Raw genomic sequence first — 14407 nt, forward strand, 5'->3', positions numbered from 1 at the left:
AAGTGATGTAGATAATAAGGCTGTTCGAAATAAGCAATGAAAACGCCTCATGCAGTTTTCTACATCTGCATAGGGCAGACACCCCAACACCCTGCAGTGTGGTACTTACAAACCTTTGGACAACATCATATGTATGTCCTGCCTCTTCATTCTACATCTATGTGGTGCCAGAGGCCTTACCTGTAAAAGCCTGTCGTATGGTTTTAAACCTCCCAGATCGCCAGGGCCAGCTGGCCGGATGTTTTTAACATACACTCCTTTTTCCAGTAAACCATCTGAGACACTGAACCCAAAGTCTTCTCCATCTGAGTCCTTGTACAAAGTTACCTGTGGAGGTGATGGACATGATGAGAAGGGAAAACAAAAACATTTGTCTACATTTCTATGAGCGTTAGGTGGGCTTTTTTCCTAGGGTGGTTTTGGTAGGGTGTTTTTTTCACATTAGAGAGATCACTTACCTACTATTTGCTACTTACGGTGTTACAGTTGTCCCCATTTTGACATTATATCAGAAGCCACCTTATTCTTCAGTAATAAAAAGCCCTTCTCACTTCTGCTCATCAATTGGAACGTTGTGGTGTTCAGCCCACCTTTTTTGGTGTAACTTTTTGAGTCTTAGTATTTTTGCTACCCTATTCTCCAGTTGCCAGAATCCAAGTGAAAGATTAGGTTTAGTTTTCCTTCAGGGATCATGATCTGGCCTCAACCAATTAGTCAGCGTCATGCCTTCCAAAACTTGCAGCAGTCATAAACACCACTGGTACTGTAACCTCTTGCTAGCATGGTTTTGGCCAGGCAGTGGTCCACCCTGTAAAGCCTAATCTCAGAAGTGCTCAGTATAAGAGTTGGAATGCAGTCTGTTAAAATACAAATGAGGCTCCTTCTAAAAGAGCTTGCAGGCAGTGTTCTTACACAGCCATGAGATGGTCACTCAAAAGCAGAAGTTAATACAACTGTTAGGAGAAGCTTTTGCAGGTGTTCAAAGAGCAAGTCCTCACAGGTAGCTTTGTGAATTGCAAAGAAGTTGCGTGAGTCACTGGCATGACATCCAACTGACGCCAATGCTGGCACAAAATGTGTGTGCAGATACAGTCACACTATCAAAACCGAGCTTTTACTCCTATAGCTTTATGTCACTTTGGGTTCAAAATACTGGTTTTACCACACCTTGGTGGATAAAATGACACCATTAAGAGTGCGCTCTAATTTTACAATGGTTCAGTACTAGTAACACTCCATGTGCTGCATCCTTGGGTGTGCCAGCTGCTGAATTCCTTTCTGGTGTTTCTGACTTACAGAACCATTCAAATTGAAGGGACTTTGGGAAGTCTCTACGTCCAACCTCCTGCTCAAGGCAGGCCAAGCCCAAAATCAGATCGGGCTGCTGAGGACTTGGTCGGTACTTCATAGACTGCCAAGGTACAGCAGTGCCGGGGCACAGTGCTGGTTAGTGGTGCCTTCAGAAAGCTGCTGAGACCCTGCCTTGACTGCTGTGTAAAAGGTAAGCAAGAACAGACGAGGCTGTCTCTAAACAGGAATGAGGGATACAAATAGTTGGCTTGGGATTTTGTTGGGTAGGGTTTTTTTAGTTTGTGGGTTTTGGTGGGGTTTTTTTTGTGTGTGTGTGTTTTGTTTGTTTGTTTTTCCCTGTTTTGTTTCAGTTTTCTTGACTTTACTTGGCTTTACTGGTGTATCAGCACTGCTTTAACCATAATGAAAACAGACTCCCTAAGTAAGTTTGATAGCTATCCTGGGAAACAGTTGAGAGAAGTTAGATACAGTGCCAGCTGCTGCAACATTAGCACCGCTGTATCTGTAGATGTGGGTGGTGCATTCACTGTTGGGGTGCTGTGAAAACACCTCTCATGCCACAGTAAGCACAAATACCCACACATGGTATTCATCCCTTACTTTACACCAGTTCCTCATCTTCCCTTGTTTTAATGCCTCTGTACGGCGCCGCCAAGAAGAAAAGCACACCTGAAGTCCTGATAACGGAGCTGAAGGCTTTCTCCCTGGCAGTGACTTCTCTGTCTGAGCTGTCAGTTGAAACTTGCCAGGCACTGCTGTGTTTAAGGTCTTTGCTGGCTTTTCTCCCATCTTCCTCCAAAGTAACTTTGTGATGGAGGCCACAATTCCTCCATCTCAGCATGAATTTTTGGAGTCAGTGAGCATTTCAACTACTGAAAAAACCTATCAGCAAATTCACAATGATTCATCATCGAATGATTTTAATTTGTATCAACGGCTGCTGTACCAGCAGGACTCTGGGAACCTTATGATAATTTGTTATCAACAGAGAGAGGCTTTTGTTGTATCATAGCATGTCTAATATCGCTTTGATCTGAAATACGTTTGAAGCTGCTATGAAAGTGCTTTAAGACTACCATTCTAGTAAATAAAGGAGGGAGCTACATTTTATTGACATATTTGTGTGCATTTCGTGGCAGGAATGAAAAATAATTAGCACTGGGCCCAAACCACATCTGGAATACTGCGTCCAGTTCTGGGCCCCTCTGTTCAAGAAGGACAGGGAATTGCTTGAAGGAGTCCAGCGCAGAGCCACAAAGATGATTAAGGGAGTGGAACATCTCCCTTATGAGGAGAGGCTGAGGGAGCTGGGTCACTTTAGCTTGCAAAAGAGGAGACTGAGGGGTGACCTCATCAATGTTTACAAATATGTAAAGGGTGGGTGTCAGGATGATGGAGCTAGGCTTTTTTCAGTGATATCCAGTGATAGGACAAGGGGCAATGGGTGTAAACTGGAGCATAGGAAGTTCCACGTTAACATCAGGAAGAACTTCTTTACTGTAAGAGTGACAGAGCACTGGAACAGGTTGCCCAGGGGGGTTGTGGAGTCTCCTACACTGGAGATATTCAAGGCCCGCCTGGACAAGTTCCTGTGTGATGTACTGTAGGTTACCCTGCTCTTGCAGGGGGGTTGGACTAGATGATCTTTTGAGGTCCCTTCCAACCCTTGGGATTCTGTGATTCTGTGATCTTCAAATGAGGTAACTTTTTTTCCTCACCGTCACAAAGGACAGGAGTGCTTCATGTTAACTGCTTCTTAAAGAAGCCTTGAAAAATAAAGATGTGACACAGTGCATAAGAGGAGAAGGTTTAAAATACTGTGTCTTCTTCTAGCACAGATGGCACCATTTTTCAAAGCAGTTTCCCCTTTCCACTTACTCCCTTTCCCTTTCCTCTTCCTTCAGGCACTGGAGTTGAATGGAGCTGGATTCAATCTCACATGAACTACAAAAGCATATGAAACAGGGGGCTCTCTGAAGTCATCTAAACTGAATTCTTGACCTACAGGAGGGTCAACTGCATCTAACCCATTTCTGAGAGGCATTCGTCTGTCCTGCTTTTTAAGATCTCCAGTGATGGAGACCTCCACAGTCTATTACAGTAATCCCTTCCAGTGCTTCAGATGTTTTCACCCTTGCTGAGAGTTAAGCTGCCTGTCCACAGAGAAGAAGATCACTTTATTCTCTCCTTCACTGCGGTGATGTGAAACAAGGCTTGTTTTTTTCTGGACTCTGTTCAGTAGGTCAGCATCCTTCTTTAATTTTCAGACTCCAAACTGTACACTCTATTGCAGTCCAGACCTTATCAAAGAAAAGTTGTAGTAGAGAATAATTCTGTGTGTACAAAAGGTAGTGGTCCCATTTGTATGTTTCTAAGACACTTGCTTTTTTCCTGTTTTTAGTGAGTGGCCTAAAACAAAATACGTACAAATACTCTACAGATCTACAGGAAGTGCCAATCCACATTAGCTCACCTTAGCTTATTTCTAATAATGCACACACTGCTTCATGCCCAGCCTGTAAGTCAGAAAAAGGAGCACTGCAAATGGGCATAAAAGCGGAGTTTTGCTGTAGAGGGACAGCGGGAAGCACTGCAGTTGGGGGTGGGTGTGTGACAGGAGGGGAGCAGAACTCGAGCATCCAAATGTCTTGTATTGCCCCCCTAATTGTTCAGGCTGGACATTCCTGATTTATATGGGCTGAGCACTCTGGAAGGGAATTTACTCGCTACCCTGCAATTGCAACTGTTACGTATCAAAATATCTCCTCATTTCTGTGGTTCTTCAGATCTACAGATCCTAGAGTATTTTTTAAAACTGTTTCCCATATGGCTGTCTTCTCTTGACTTCTGGTTTGTTTGACAGGAGCTTGGAAATTAAAGAAACGGAGAGTTACTCACTTAAGGGATGAGGCTGAGATTTACCTATCCCATTCTTCAGGTGCAGGTCATCTGCACAGAACTTTCTTGTGCATTATAGGTTATAAGTTTGGGGCCAATTCTTTTTAGGGCAGCATGTATTCTTCAAAGGGAATCTGAGAGTAAAAAACCCACTATCTGGAATAGCCAGGTTTTCACTTAATAACAGGTATGGGCAAAGCCCTACCACTCAGGTTTCTCATCTTCACTAGCCAGTAACACAGTCAATTCACAGGCAATTCACACAACACCCGGTAAAATCATGCTGGTTTATCTGTATTTCTGATCACAACTGTTCAGAAGGTTTGATCTTGATAGCAAAATCTCCATTATGGGCAGTTTGTTAGACTTTTCTATTTACATCAGGAGCCTAAGGGAAAAAGAAAGCTGAAATGGGAAGTTCATCTATATTTCATAAGCAATTAAATAGTTACAAATTTAAAAGAGAAGCTTACACATTTTGAGTCAGTTTCTATGCCTCTTCTCCCTCTCAATTCTATGGGAAAATGCTTAATTTAAATTCATACATCTTGCACAGATCAGCTATTAAGGTATTTTAACTGGCTGTGATTTTAGGTTAATGACTACTTGCAGTAATAATACTGAAAAATTATGTGATATCTAGCACGTATTTTTGCTCTCAGAGGAATGTGCTCTATGAAACTTTAACAAAAATGCTCCGCTATGATTTTTAGGAAAATATTAATCTATGTGATTACCTAGGCAGATAAAATCAATTAAAGACGTTCATTAATTTGGGTACTGATACAGCAATATGCTCTCCAGCTAAATTAAACGTTACTTATGAAACCATCTAGAACAAATGTTTGAAGAGACTTGCACGACACTTATCTCAATCCTAGCATCCTCAGGACAAAGACAGTTCAAGTACACATCTGGTGAATGTAATGCTGTGGAGTAAGAAAGAGCAGTGAAGGACTCAGGTTAACTTGCTGCAAAGTTTGCAGCTTTCAGCAAAATAATCCTCAGGGCTCTGTCACCTTTCTGACAGGTGTATAGCTGAGAAGGACAAGCTAGCAATGCAGTCTGCTCTCCATGCTGTTCCGTTAGACTTACTCAGCTGTGTTTGTAGCCTGAGCAATTCTCATCCAGCCTCAGTCTTTCAGCCCATACAGCCAGACTGGCCATTGATGCATTTCATTTTAATGGCTTTTCCTTTGGTAGAATCATATATTCTTGCTCTCTCACAATCAAGTTATGAAAAGCCAGTGGAACATCGACCTTAGCTAACCCATTTTCTGCCATCAGACTTCAGGTATGAACTCTGCGCTGCAGTGCACATAGGCCCTGACTCGACAGGCATGCAGGCTCATCACACTGAGGCAGTAACAAGGTACCTGACCTGTCCTGCAGAAGAAACTGGGAAAGCTCAGCAGCATGCAGACAGGTACATGCTTGAAGGTCTTACTGAGGCAGGTCTTAGGCAAGCCATGTCTTAGCTCACATTTCAAAGACTATTTATACCATCAGAGTTTTCCAAAACCAGTTTGTATTTCACTGGTCGTCCCACCAGTGGCCCAACAGCAAGATCTCTTAGGAAAATACTTATAGCATCAGTTCAGCAGAGAGGGGAAAAGTGGGTATATTGTCTGAACAAAAACTGGAAATGATGAAGACAGAAGGTCACAGCAGCAATCTTAAAAGATAAGCAACTGAGGAGAGAGAAAGCTCAAGGACAGGGTATTTTGTACTGCCCAGGACTCTTTAAGAGGCAGCAGCTATCATAGAATACTGATTTATTAATAATATCGGACTGCTCTTTTTCAGGAAAAGATCTATTTTATCCATCATGAACAGCTGGTTTTATAATTCACAGGAGAAAACTGTGGCTTTGCTAAATATGAGCACTCTGTGAAATGCCCACTGGTGTAGTTTTGGTTTATATCCCACATTTTTTCACCATTCAGGAAAACTAAGCACAGTAACTGACGCCATTAATCACTTCGTATCAAGCTGGAAATACGAATACCTTAAAACTATCACAACACATCCTACTGATGGTTTACATAGGCAGTGGATTAATTTGCTGTATATAAAATCCACTCCCTACTACCTTCTGTAAACATTCATTTAGCCCTTACTCAATGAGTCCTTACCTCGCTGAAAGAAAGGGAATGAACTACAACCTAAACTCAGTCAAACCCACAGGTACTAGAAACCAAACCAACTCTCTTAAGAACAACCACCTCTTAGTGGTATTTCTCCATGCTTTTGCCTCCTCTCTGGGAAGTTTTCAGACCTTTAAGAGGAAGATGGGTGCAGGAGACAGGATCCTCATTCCCATCAAGGAGTAAAGCATTATAATGTCCCCCAGAGTTTTGGAAACTGGTTACTATTATGGCCTCACGGGACTTGAAACTTAAACCAGCAGGGCGTTTGCTGTGCCCATCTAAAGGTACTTTATCCGGTACTTGGGCTGCAGAGGGCCAATCACCAGGTGATTTTGACAGCCTTGAGCCATGAAAAGTTGCATAGACTGAAGATTATTTATCCTTTTAGAGCAAAGGAATTGGGAAGAGAAGAAGCAGCAATAGCTAATTTGAGATAACATTCAATATTATGTACATTGAGTCTCATGTATTTGATTCAAAATGAGTGTTAATTTGAAAAAGGACCAATGGGAGCCCCAAACCCTCTTGAGTAATTTCCTAAAGAAATGTATTTCCTAGAAATTAAACTTTGCTTTCTTAATGAACACATTTTGCAGAGATGAGTTATTGGAATTGTCAATTCAAATTACCAGTGGATGCTCCTTGCAAAAGAGTAGTCCCTTCTGAGGATTTATTGTAAAACAAAATAGTAGACAAGGATGCATTTTATTTGTTAGTTTTCCCCCACAAGGATGTATCATTAATGTGTAAGAACTAATATGCATGGCCCCCAAATTACATCTGTGGAGTCATTATAAAAAGTGCTTACTGCATTGCCATGTAATTAGATTCCCTATGCTGAATGTATTATTTCAAAGCTGTCAGAAGAAAAATTACAGACCTTGTGTAACTCCACAGGAGTTGGTGACATGATTTCTTTCATTTCTTGCTTAATTTTTCTCAGAACCATGGACTTTCTCCCCACATCTGATGGCAATGTGTTGCTACGGGTAGCTTGACTGTAATGTGGCCTTACAGTACTTCTTTCCTGGAAGCTGGCTTGTCTTCCCAGCTGGTTACGAGGTTGGGGGTTTTCATGATTCAAACTCATTGTACTTCCTGACATAATTGTGGCCTAGAGCATTAATGAAGAGGTTAATGTTTAACACAGAATGCGGGTTAGGTAAGCAGTTAATTCACAGCAGTAGGAAAAGTCTCTATTTTTTGTTAAAACACAATCACTCAGGGCACAGCAAAAGGCAAGAGGATAGATGTTCAATCTGCTTGCAAGTCACTATAAAACAAAGGACCACAGCAAAACACAACCATAACAGAACCCTATGGGCAAAAGTTTTCAGATGGCATTTCAAACTAAAATACTGAGCGCTAAACAGCTATGCTTGAAAGCCAGTCCCCTGGCAGACTGAAGAGTGTGTAGCTGAATTGCTTATTTGACACGTTTTACATGTAAGTAAAAAGACGTTTGAATTGTGGCATAATTGCATTTGTTAGAATTGGAGCTATAGGAAGGCATTTACAATTCAGGCTGTGTGTGCAAGGTAAATAAGTGTGAGTCAGCAGAATATGTAGGCAGCTCTGGAGCCGGCACTGGCACCGAGCGTGCCTGGATACCATCCCAGGCCAAGGAAAGCTCAATGCAGGTAAGCTCACTCCCTGCCTGGAAAGAAACTCTGCATAACACGCATACTGCAAGAGTGCCTTAGCTCAGCACTAATGCTGCAGGGATGCAAGCCGCAGCCTGACTGCTGTTTTTAATCTCAGTCAAACCTAGCCTTTTATGTTAGATGCAAGAATATATGGAGGGTGAAATCCTGAAAGACAACAGCAGGAGTCATCTCATCCCCTGGGTTGAATGGACTGACATGAAAAGCACCTGTGCAGAGCAAGGAGCCTCCTCCCTGGGAAAGACTTTCTGCTCTGGGGAGTGGGAGGCAAATGTGCTTTGGCACAGCCACCATACAGACCTACCGCTGCTGGGACAGGGTACACTGCATTTCCTACTTATTCTCCCTGGTGCCGATGGACAAGTGAAAAGGGAAATTAAAAGGCCATAGCCTAAACTCTGACAGGGACAGGATGCAGGCAGTCTGCTGGAAAATGAGTAGTAAAAATGAAAGGAGGAAAAAAATAAGGGGAAGACAGGCAAATAAATGTTTGCTTCTGACCCTGGTGAGCATGTCTGTCACCCTTCTTTCTCCCAGCTCCAGCACTGCTTTCACTATGACATAATATATTGTAGCCTCTTTACAGTCTCTCTTGTGCTCGGTAATGACTGATATTACTGCCTGGTGGAGCAAAAGCATCCAGAGGACTTGGCAAACAACAGTTTCCTTTGCTCTTTGGCTGAAGACCTTGAAATAAAGAATGGTAAGGAGTCCTTGACTACATAATGGCACTTCATAAAATAGAGGCATCACCATTCTCAGCATCCTGTCATACTGAATAAGTTTTGCTTGCTTCTCAGAGCTGTGGGCTCTGAACAGGGCGATGCTATAAACTATACAGCATCTACAGTTCTCACTTCTGGGAAAGGCTGGGGAAAATTCAACATGTTGAAGTAACTGAATTCTGGTCAGCATGAATGATCTATTTCCATTTCAGAATTACCTATTTCCATATCCTTTTATTGTGCTCTGAATATTGAAAACTGCAAGAGAAGCCTGTGGTAGTGAGCTATATCTAACTACGGAATTAAACCAGTATAACATTTTCTCCTCTATTTCTCTGGTTTGCAATAACAAATACGTGAGAATCGCGTTTTGCTGCCCATACGTGCAATACAAAAGCCATAAATCTGAAGGAGGAAATTAATCTGAACTGAAAAACTTTCACCCAGTTACGCCATTCACATTCCTCCCGGCTGCTAAAGGACTTTATAGAACATAAAAATGAAAATGAGATTCTGCCAGTTTTGCAGCTCCAGGAATTTAAAAGAACATAAAAGAAAATATTTCAGGACCTCTCATTCCACAGCTTTCAGTGGCAGTGCCCTCTTAAGTGTTCTGATTAGACAACTCAGAGAAAAGGTCATTAGGAAAATAAGACTCAAAGTTACTCGGTTCCCTCCCCCCTTTATCCCCCTCACGATCGAACGTGAAACACAGTTATATTTGCAGTTAACTTCAGGATGAAATGTGAACATTTGTTACGCAATGAAAAAATCGCTGTGTAACGTTAGCAGGGTTTACTTGCAGAGAGGTAAGACTACAGGGGAACGTTCTGAAAAGCTGATTTTCTTTTATGTTCATCTTAATCAAATTAAGTTTCAATTTAAAAGATAACCTATAGCATGCTAAGGAAAGCTGCATAAAGCGTCTGTCAGAGAACGGGATGCATTGCTGCAGGAAGGCTATGCCCGCTTCGGAGTTCTGCGACATGTGCTGCCTGTGCGGGCAGCATCAATGGTTGTGCACAGCAGAAGCTGCAAGTCAAAAGCTCTGGGGTGAACACGTTTCTAGAATTTTGGTTGCATTGTGCAAAAGAAAAGAGCTCTGGTTAGGGGCGGGGGAGGCAGCTGCACAAGCGAAAATACAAAGGTAAAGGGTAGGTACCAAGAGAGTCATGTTTCTCAAACACAGACGCCTGTCAGCCTTGTCCTGTGGAGAGGGGTTAAAGCTTTTAAATGAACTGGTGTGATTAGTGAAACTTAGAAAGACAAAAAAGGAGAAAATAAAATGAAGGTAAACCAAACCAAAACCATTTTATTTCTCTACAATTGGAAAGAAAGGTTAAGATTGTTCTACCTCTAGTTCCCTCAGAATTCCTGACTGGCCACAGGTCTCTAAATCCTCCAGAGCCTGAGACCAGAAATTTTCCTCCTGGTCAGCCTCGGTGTTATCATGGGTACCTGCGAAGCTAGATTTACAAGGAGAGGTTAAAAAAATGTGGACTTCTTTTCCCCTCAAAAGTATATTTCACACACATGCCTTGCCACAGACTGCAACTCGAACGACAGAACCTTACGGCAGGGGAGTGGGGAAGTCATTGACCAGGAGAGGCTGGATGGACACGCAGAGCATGGGACACACCAGGCTTCTCGTAACCTGGCAGTTGCGAGCAGCTGGCAGGGTCTGAGCAGCGAGGTATTCCGTAAGGAGATAAATGGATTCCAAGAACAATTCAGTGCACGTTTTTACTGGATTGGAACTGGGACCTCCCTATGAAAATTGATGAATCAACCAGCAGCTGTGTGCAGAGCTGCTCCGTGCAATGCGTATCTGCAGTAAAGCCTTTCAACCTCAGAGACTTCTCCCAGGGAACATGAAAAGAGCCCCCATTTTTGCAGCAGAGCTTGCAGAAGAGGAACGGCAGTGCTTTTTACCTGGTTCTTTCAGCCTAAGCTTCATTTATCGCTATCAAATTTAGCCCCCGACTGCCGTCACAGAAACCACTCCAGTCATTTCATACACAAACAGAGAAACTTTCAGGATGTTTTGCATGGAGACTTAGGTCTCTGGTATTTCATTAGCAGACTGAGGCCTTTCATTGGCACTCTTGAGCACGATGGTGGTGACTGCAATGCTCAACAAAAGAAGTCTGATAAAACCTACCACATATTGACTGCAGCAACACAGCCCAACGGGACACCATTACTCTGTGTGTGTGTGTGTGTGTGTTTAGGAAGCAGTACTTTGCTGTCTTAGCTCAATGAAGGTTCCCACAAGCATTAGAGCTGCTGCACTGGACTGGGCTGGTCATATGTGAAAGGCACAGGGGAAGGATGAGGAAAGGAAGAATGAGAATTTGGCCCTTTGGTGGCAGCAAGCTGTTGCTTTGGATCAGCTGCCCATGGGCTGCAGCTCGTGCTGCTTAAACTGCACATAAACAGAGCAAACACTATTATGGAAGCATCTGAGGCCTTGCTTGTCAAACAACGTATTACTGAGAATAGCGTCAATGTAACACTGTTAACAGAATAGCTTCTCAATAGAATCGCTCAGCATAAGGGACGGCAGCTTGGATACTTCATGCTCATGATACTGTGCCTCAAAGATGCTTTCTTACAGTTACCATCGGTCAAGCAGACAATGGTCAGCCATTTCCATCTCTTATTGCAATGATTCTCCACCTAGCATCAGTATGTCTTCTAAGATACTGCAATAGGTACAGCTATGGTGAGAATACCTACTCAGATCACAGATGCAATTCCTCCCAGGCAAGACAAGAAAGTATTTAAAACGTGATTTTAGAAAGTTCCTTGACTTCTGAAATGGGCTTTTTCAATAAGCCCAAGTAGTTGGTTTAATAGCTAATGTTGAACATAGACTAATTTATCCATTACAATACCTTTCTTTATGTTGCACACTAATATGATACTATAAAATGGAACTTGAGTTAATGAACAGGATTATTTGAGGCAATTGTCTGCGACAGCAAAGACTGCATTTCATAAAAGTGGAGGTCCACTTCTTCCCCAGCTTCTGTGAAATCCGAAATCACGATGCCTCTGTCTGGACTTCTTTTTAGCTGAAGCAATTCCTTTTTCTGCCCTCACCTCCTCTTTTGCTTTTTCTCTAAGTCCTGTCTTCCAGTGTGTGAAATGCCCAACCTTTGCATCTCCATTCACACCTACGTGAATAAACTGACTTGTAGCTGAGCCACTGCCCCAGAAAAAAAGATGTATCAAAATAATTTCTCACCTAGATGCTTTTTGTGTTTTCCCTGAAACATGACAGATTGATTTTATGTTATGTGAAATATTGTTTAACCTATAACGAATATATTTGGTTTTCTGATGCTTATTCAAAGAGCCATCAGACATTCAGATGCATAAAAAGGCAGAAGGAGAGATCATGAGACAGATAGGAAGACTCAGGTGCCTCTGATTTGGTTCTTACTGCCATATGAAAGACAAAATTTACTTTATCTCTCTTTTTTGTTCGTTTTTTTTCAATTCAGGAGGTTCGAGGATGTTCGAGGATTGGGCAGACTCATTCCTGTAAGCACTGTTTTAATGTGCAAAGCTGCTTCCCTGGCACAGGACTGGTCCTACCTGCCAGTGGTAGGTAGACAGCAGGCTACAGAGCGGTTCCAGCTCTCTCTGGTTTCACTCACTTGCCAACTGAAATACCACTGTCACTCAATGGCATGTTAATGATGTGTTATCTGCTTTTACCCTGCTGTTCTCCTTTTTCCCATTGTAACTGTTTTCCCTTCCTTCCCCTCCTGCCCCCGCCTCAGCCCAGCTAGATCTCACTGCTGTGCATTCTTTGTTCTCCTACCTGGAGGTATTCCACTCTTCCAGCTGCCCCCCACCTTTCCTTGGCCCACCAGAGGCACCTTTCCACATCTTGCTCTCTTTCTTCATGCTCCTGTTGCTCTCTCCCCCTGATCTTTCTACGGAAGTTTGCTTTAAATGGTTTTCTTGATTCTCTCCCATCGTCTCAGTCTCCTTCTGTTGCCACATATTCTTGCAAGCTGTGCTGCACAAAATAAAGGTAAGAAAAAATTACTTTTTTTCTTAAAAGTTGCTTAGCTAGAGGCAGAGAAGAGGTGGTTTCCTGGGAATTCCTATAACAGGCCTGAAGAACAGACAGACCCTTCTCAAATACCCCAGCACTTGGTACAGGAGCACCATCAGTTGTTGCATACACTGTTTCTCGCAGAAAGAATAATCACTAATTTAATTTGTGCCATGTATCTCACTTGTAAGTCACACTGACGGGTAGAACAAGACTCTTCAATGTGTATACTTTCTGTTAAGTAGAGCTTTAAAATGGTAGTAGAGTACATGCTTTTAATTTAGAAGACTGTATTTTACAATCCATCTTCCTGCTTCACTGCTCATCAATATTATCAGCTTACTGCAAAACAGTAGGTGTTCCGCAATATATGGCTGCATCTCATCTGAAAAACAATATATGGGCTTTAACTATGAATAAGGATGCTGCTATTAAATGAAATATGTTAACTTACCAAGAATGGCAGGTATTAAGAAAACTACGGCCATTTCCTTTATTAAGTATTGTCCACTACCAGCCTATGAAAACTTCTAGTATGCTTCTGTGCAGTAGGACCAAAGGAGCTGGATATGGACTGAGAGCTCACACTTGCCCATATCTTAGCTATTACCTTGCCAGACTTGTCTCCAGATAAAACGCCACTGGGCAGTCTGCTGTACCAGAGGATCTGTCATTCAGATTCTGAAAAGCAGCACTGGCATCTCAGCTTTGCCTTGATTTGTACTTGAAAGGTAACAAACTGGACCTTATGGATTTACTTATCCGGTATGTTTAATACAGAAAGGTTTTCTTTAGTACTAAACTTGAATTTCTCACAGACTGGGATTTTGGGCTTATTGTGCTGCTACACCAAGAAACTGTACTTCTCATGAAGGACAAACACGTCTGCAAGTCCTGAGGACAGGTACAAAAAGCACATCTTTCTGTGGCTGTCTGAGGAAGGACTGTTCTTTGGCAGGAATTACCCAAGCTTCTGCAGTGGTTCCACTGCCGGATCATTCTTACAATGAAGAGTAAGAGATATTTGGGTCTTTCACTATCTCCAAGCATTGCTAACTAAGCATTTGTCCCTCAGGAAGTTCTTTTGCCTGCAGAGAAATTAGCTGAAAAGGAGATTTACTTCTCGGAAGAAGAGGAATGCATGCGTGGCAAACTACCATAGCTTTGGACTAGACATTTCTACCTGGATCACTTTGTTCTCCTACTGAATCACTGCAGATGCCTCAAGCATTTATGGAAGATGACTGCAGTTTCTGCTTCTTTGCCCAAACCAAAATGAAGAGTTTTCAGGGAAGACAAAAGATTAACATGCCAGTTGTTTTTAGCCACTGTATTTATAGGTTTCTTTTTGTGGAGGGGAAAACGGAGAAGGTTTTTCCTGATGCTTACTCAGAGGAATGCCCTAATTTTTTTGTTTGTTTATTCTTAAGAGATAAATGCTGTGGGGTTTTTTGTCTGAAGTAACTCAAAATAAATACATGTCTTGGCTTTGGTGTCATAATCTTCCATAACTGTCACTAATCCACCTATTAAGTTTCATCAACTATAAATACTGTGTCTCATATTTAAAGGAAGAGCTGTTACAGC

At 42.3% G+C, this 14407-nt stretch overlaps 1 protein-coding gene and 1 long non-coding RNA gene across 16 annotated transcripts in view; one reads left to right on the plus strand and one right to left on the minus strand.

Annotated features, from left to right (window-relative positions):
• The window catches only part of GRIP1 (glutamate receptor interacting protein 1), a 334511-nt gene that overhangs the window by 1661 nt on the left and 318443 nt on the right, over positions 1-14407 (minus strand). For 11 of the 14 annotated variants that reach the window (XM_065668374.1, XM_065668350.1, XM_065668402.1 and 8 more), the window contains 4 exons: positions 12581-12781; positions 10103-10214; positions 7240-7473; positions 181-327 (listed from right to left, as the gene is read on the minus strand). In XM_065668374.1, the coding sequence (XP_065524446.1) occupies positions 181-327; positions 7240-7473; positions 10103-10214; positions 12581-12781 (694 nt within the window). Of the gene's footprint in view, positions 1-180; positions 328-7239; positions 7474-10102; positions 10215-12318; positions 12782-14407 lie in introns of those variants that run through there. The other 3 variants (XM_065668391.1, XM_065668428.1, XM_065668434.1) reach the window with 3 other exon arrangements.
• On the plus strand, positions 3220-14308 carry LOC136008755 (uncharacterized). 2 transcript variants are annotated; one of them, XR_010610225.1, is made up of 4 exons: positions 3220-8726; positions 12258-12360; positions 12747-12796; positions 13896-14308. It is a non-coding gene; the product is annotated as an uncharacterized LOC136008755 (long non-coding RNA). The 2 variants fall into 2 exon arrangements; XR_010610223.1 differs by having other exon boundaries at positions 12747-14308.

This window comes from Lathamus discolor, chromosome 1 (assembly GCF_037157495.1).
Source record: "Lathamus discolor isolate bLatDis1 chromosome 1, bLatDis1.hap1, whole genome shotgun sequence".
Taxonomy (NCBI): domain Eukaryota; kingdom Metazoa; phylum Chordata; class Aves; order Psittaciformes; family Psittacidae; genus Lathamus; species Lathamus discolor.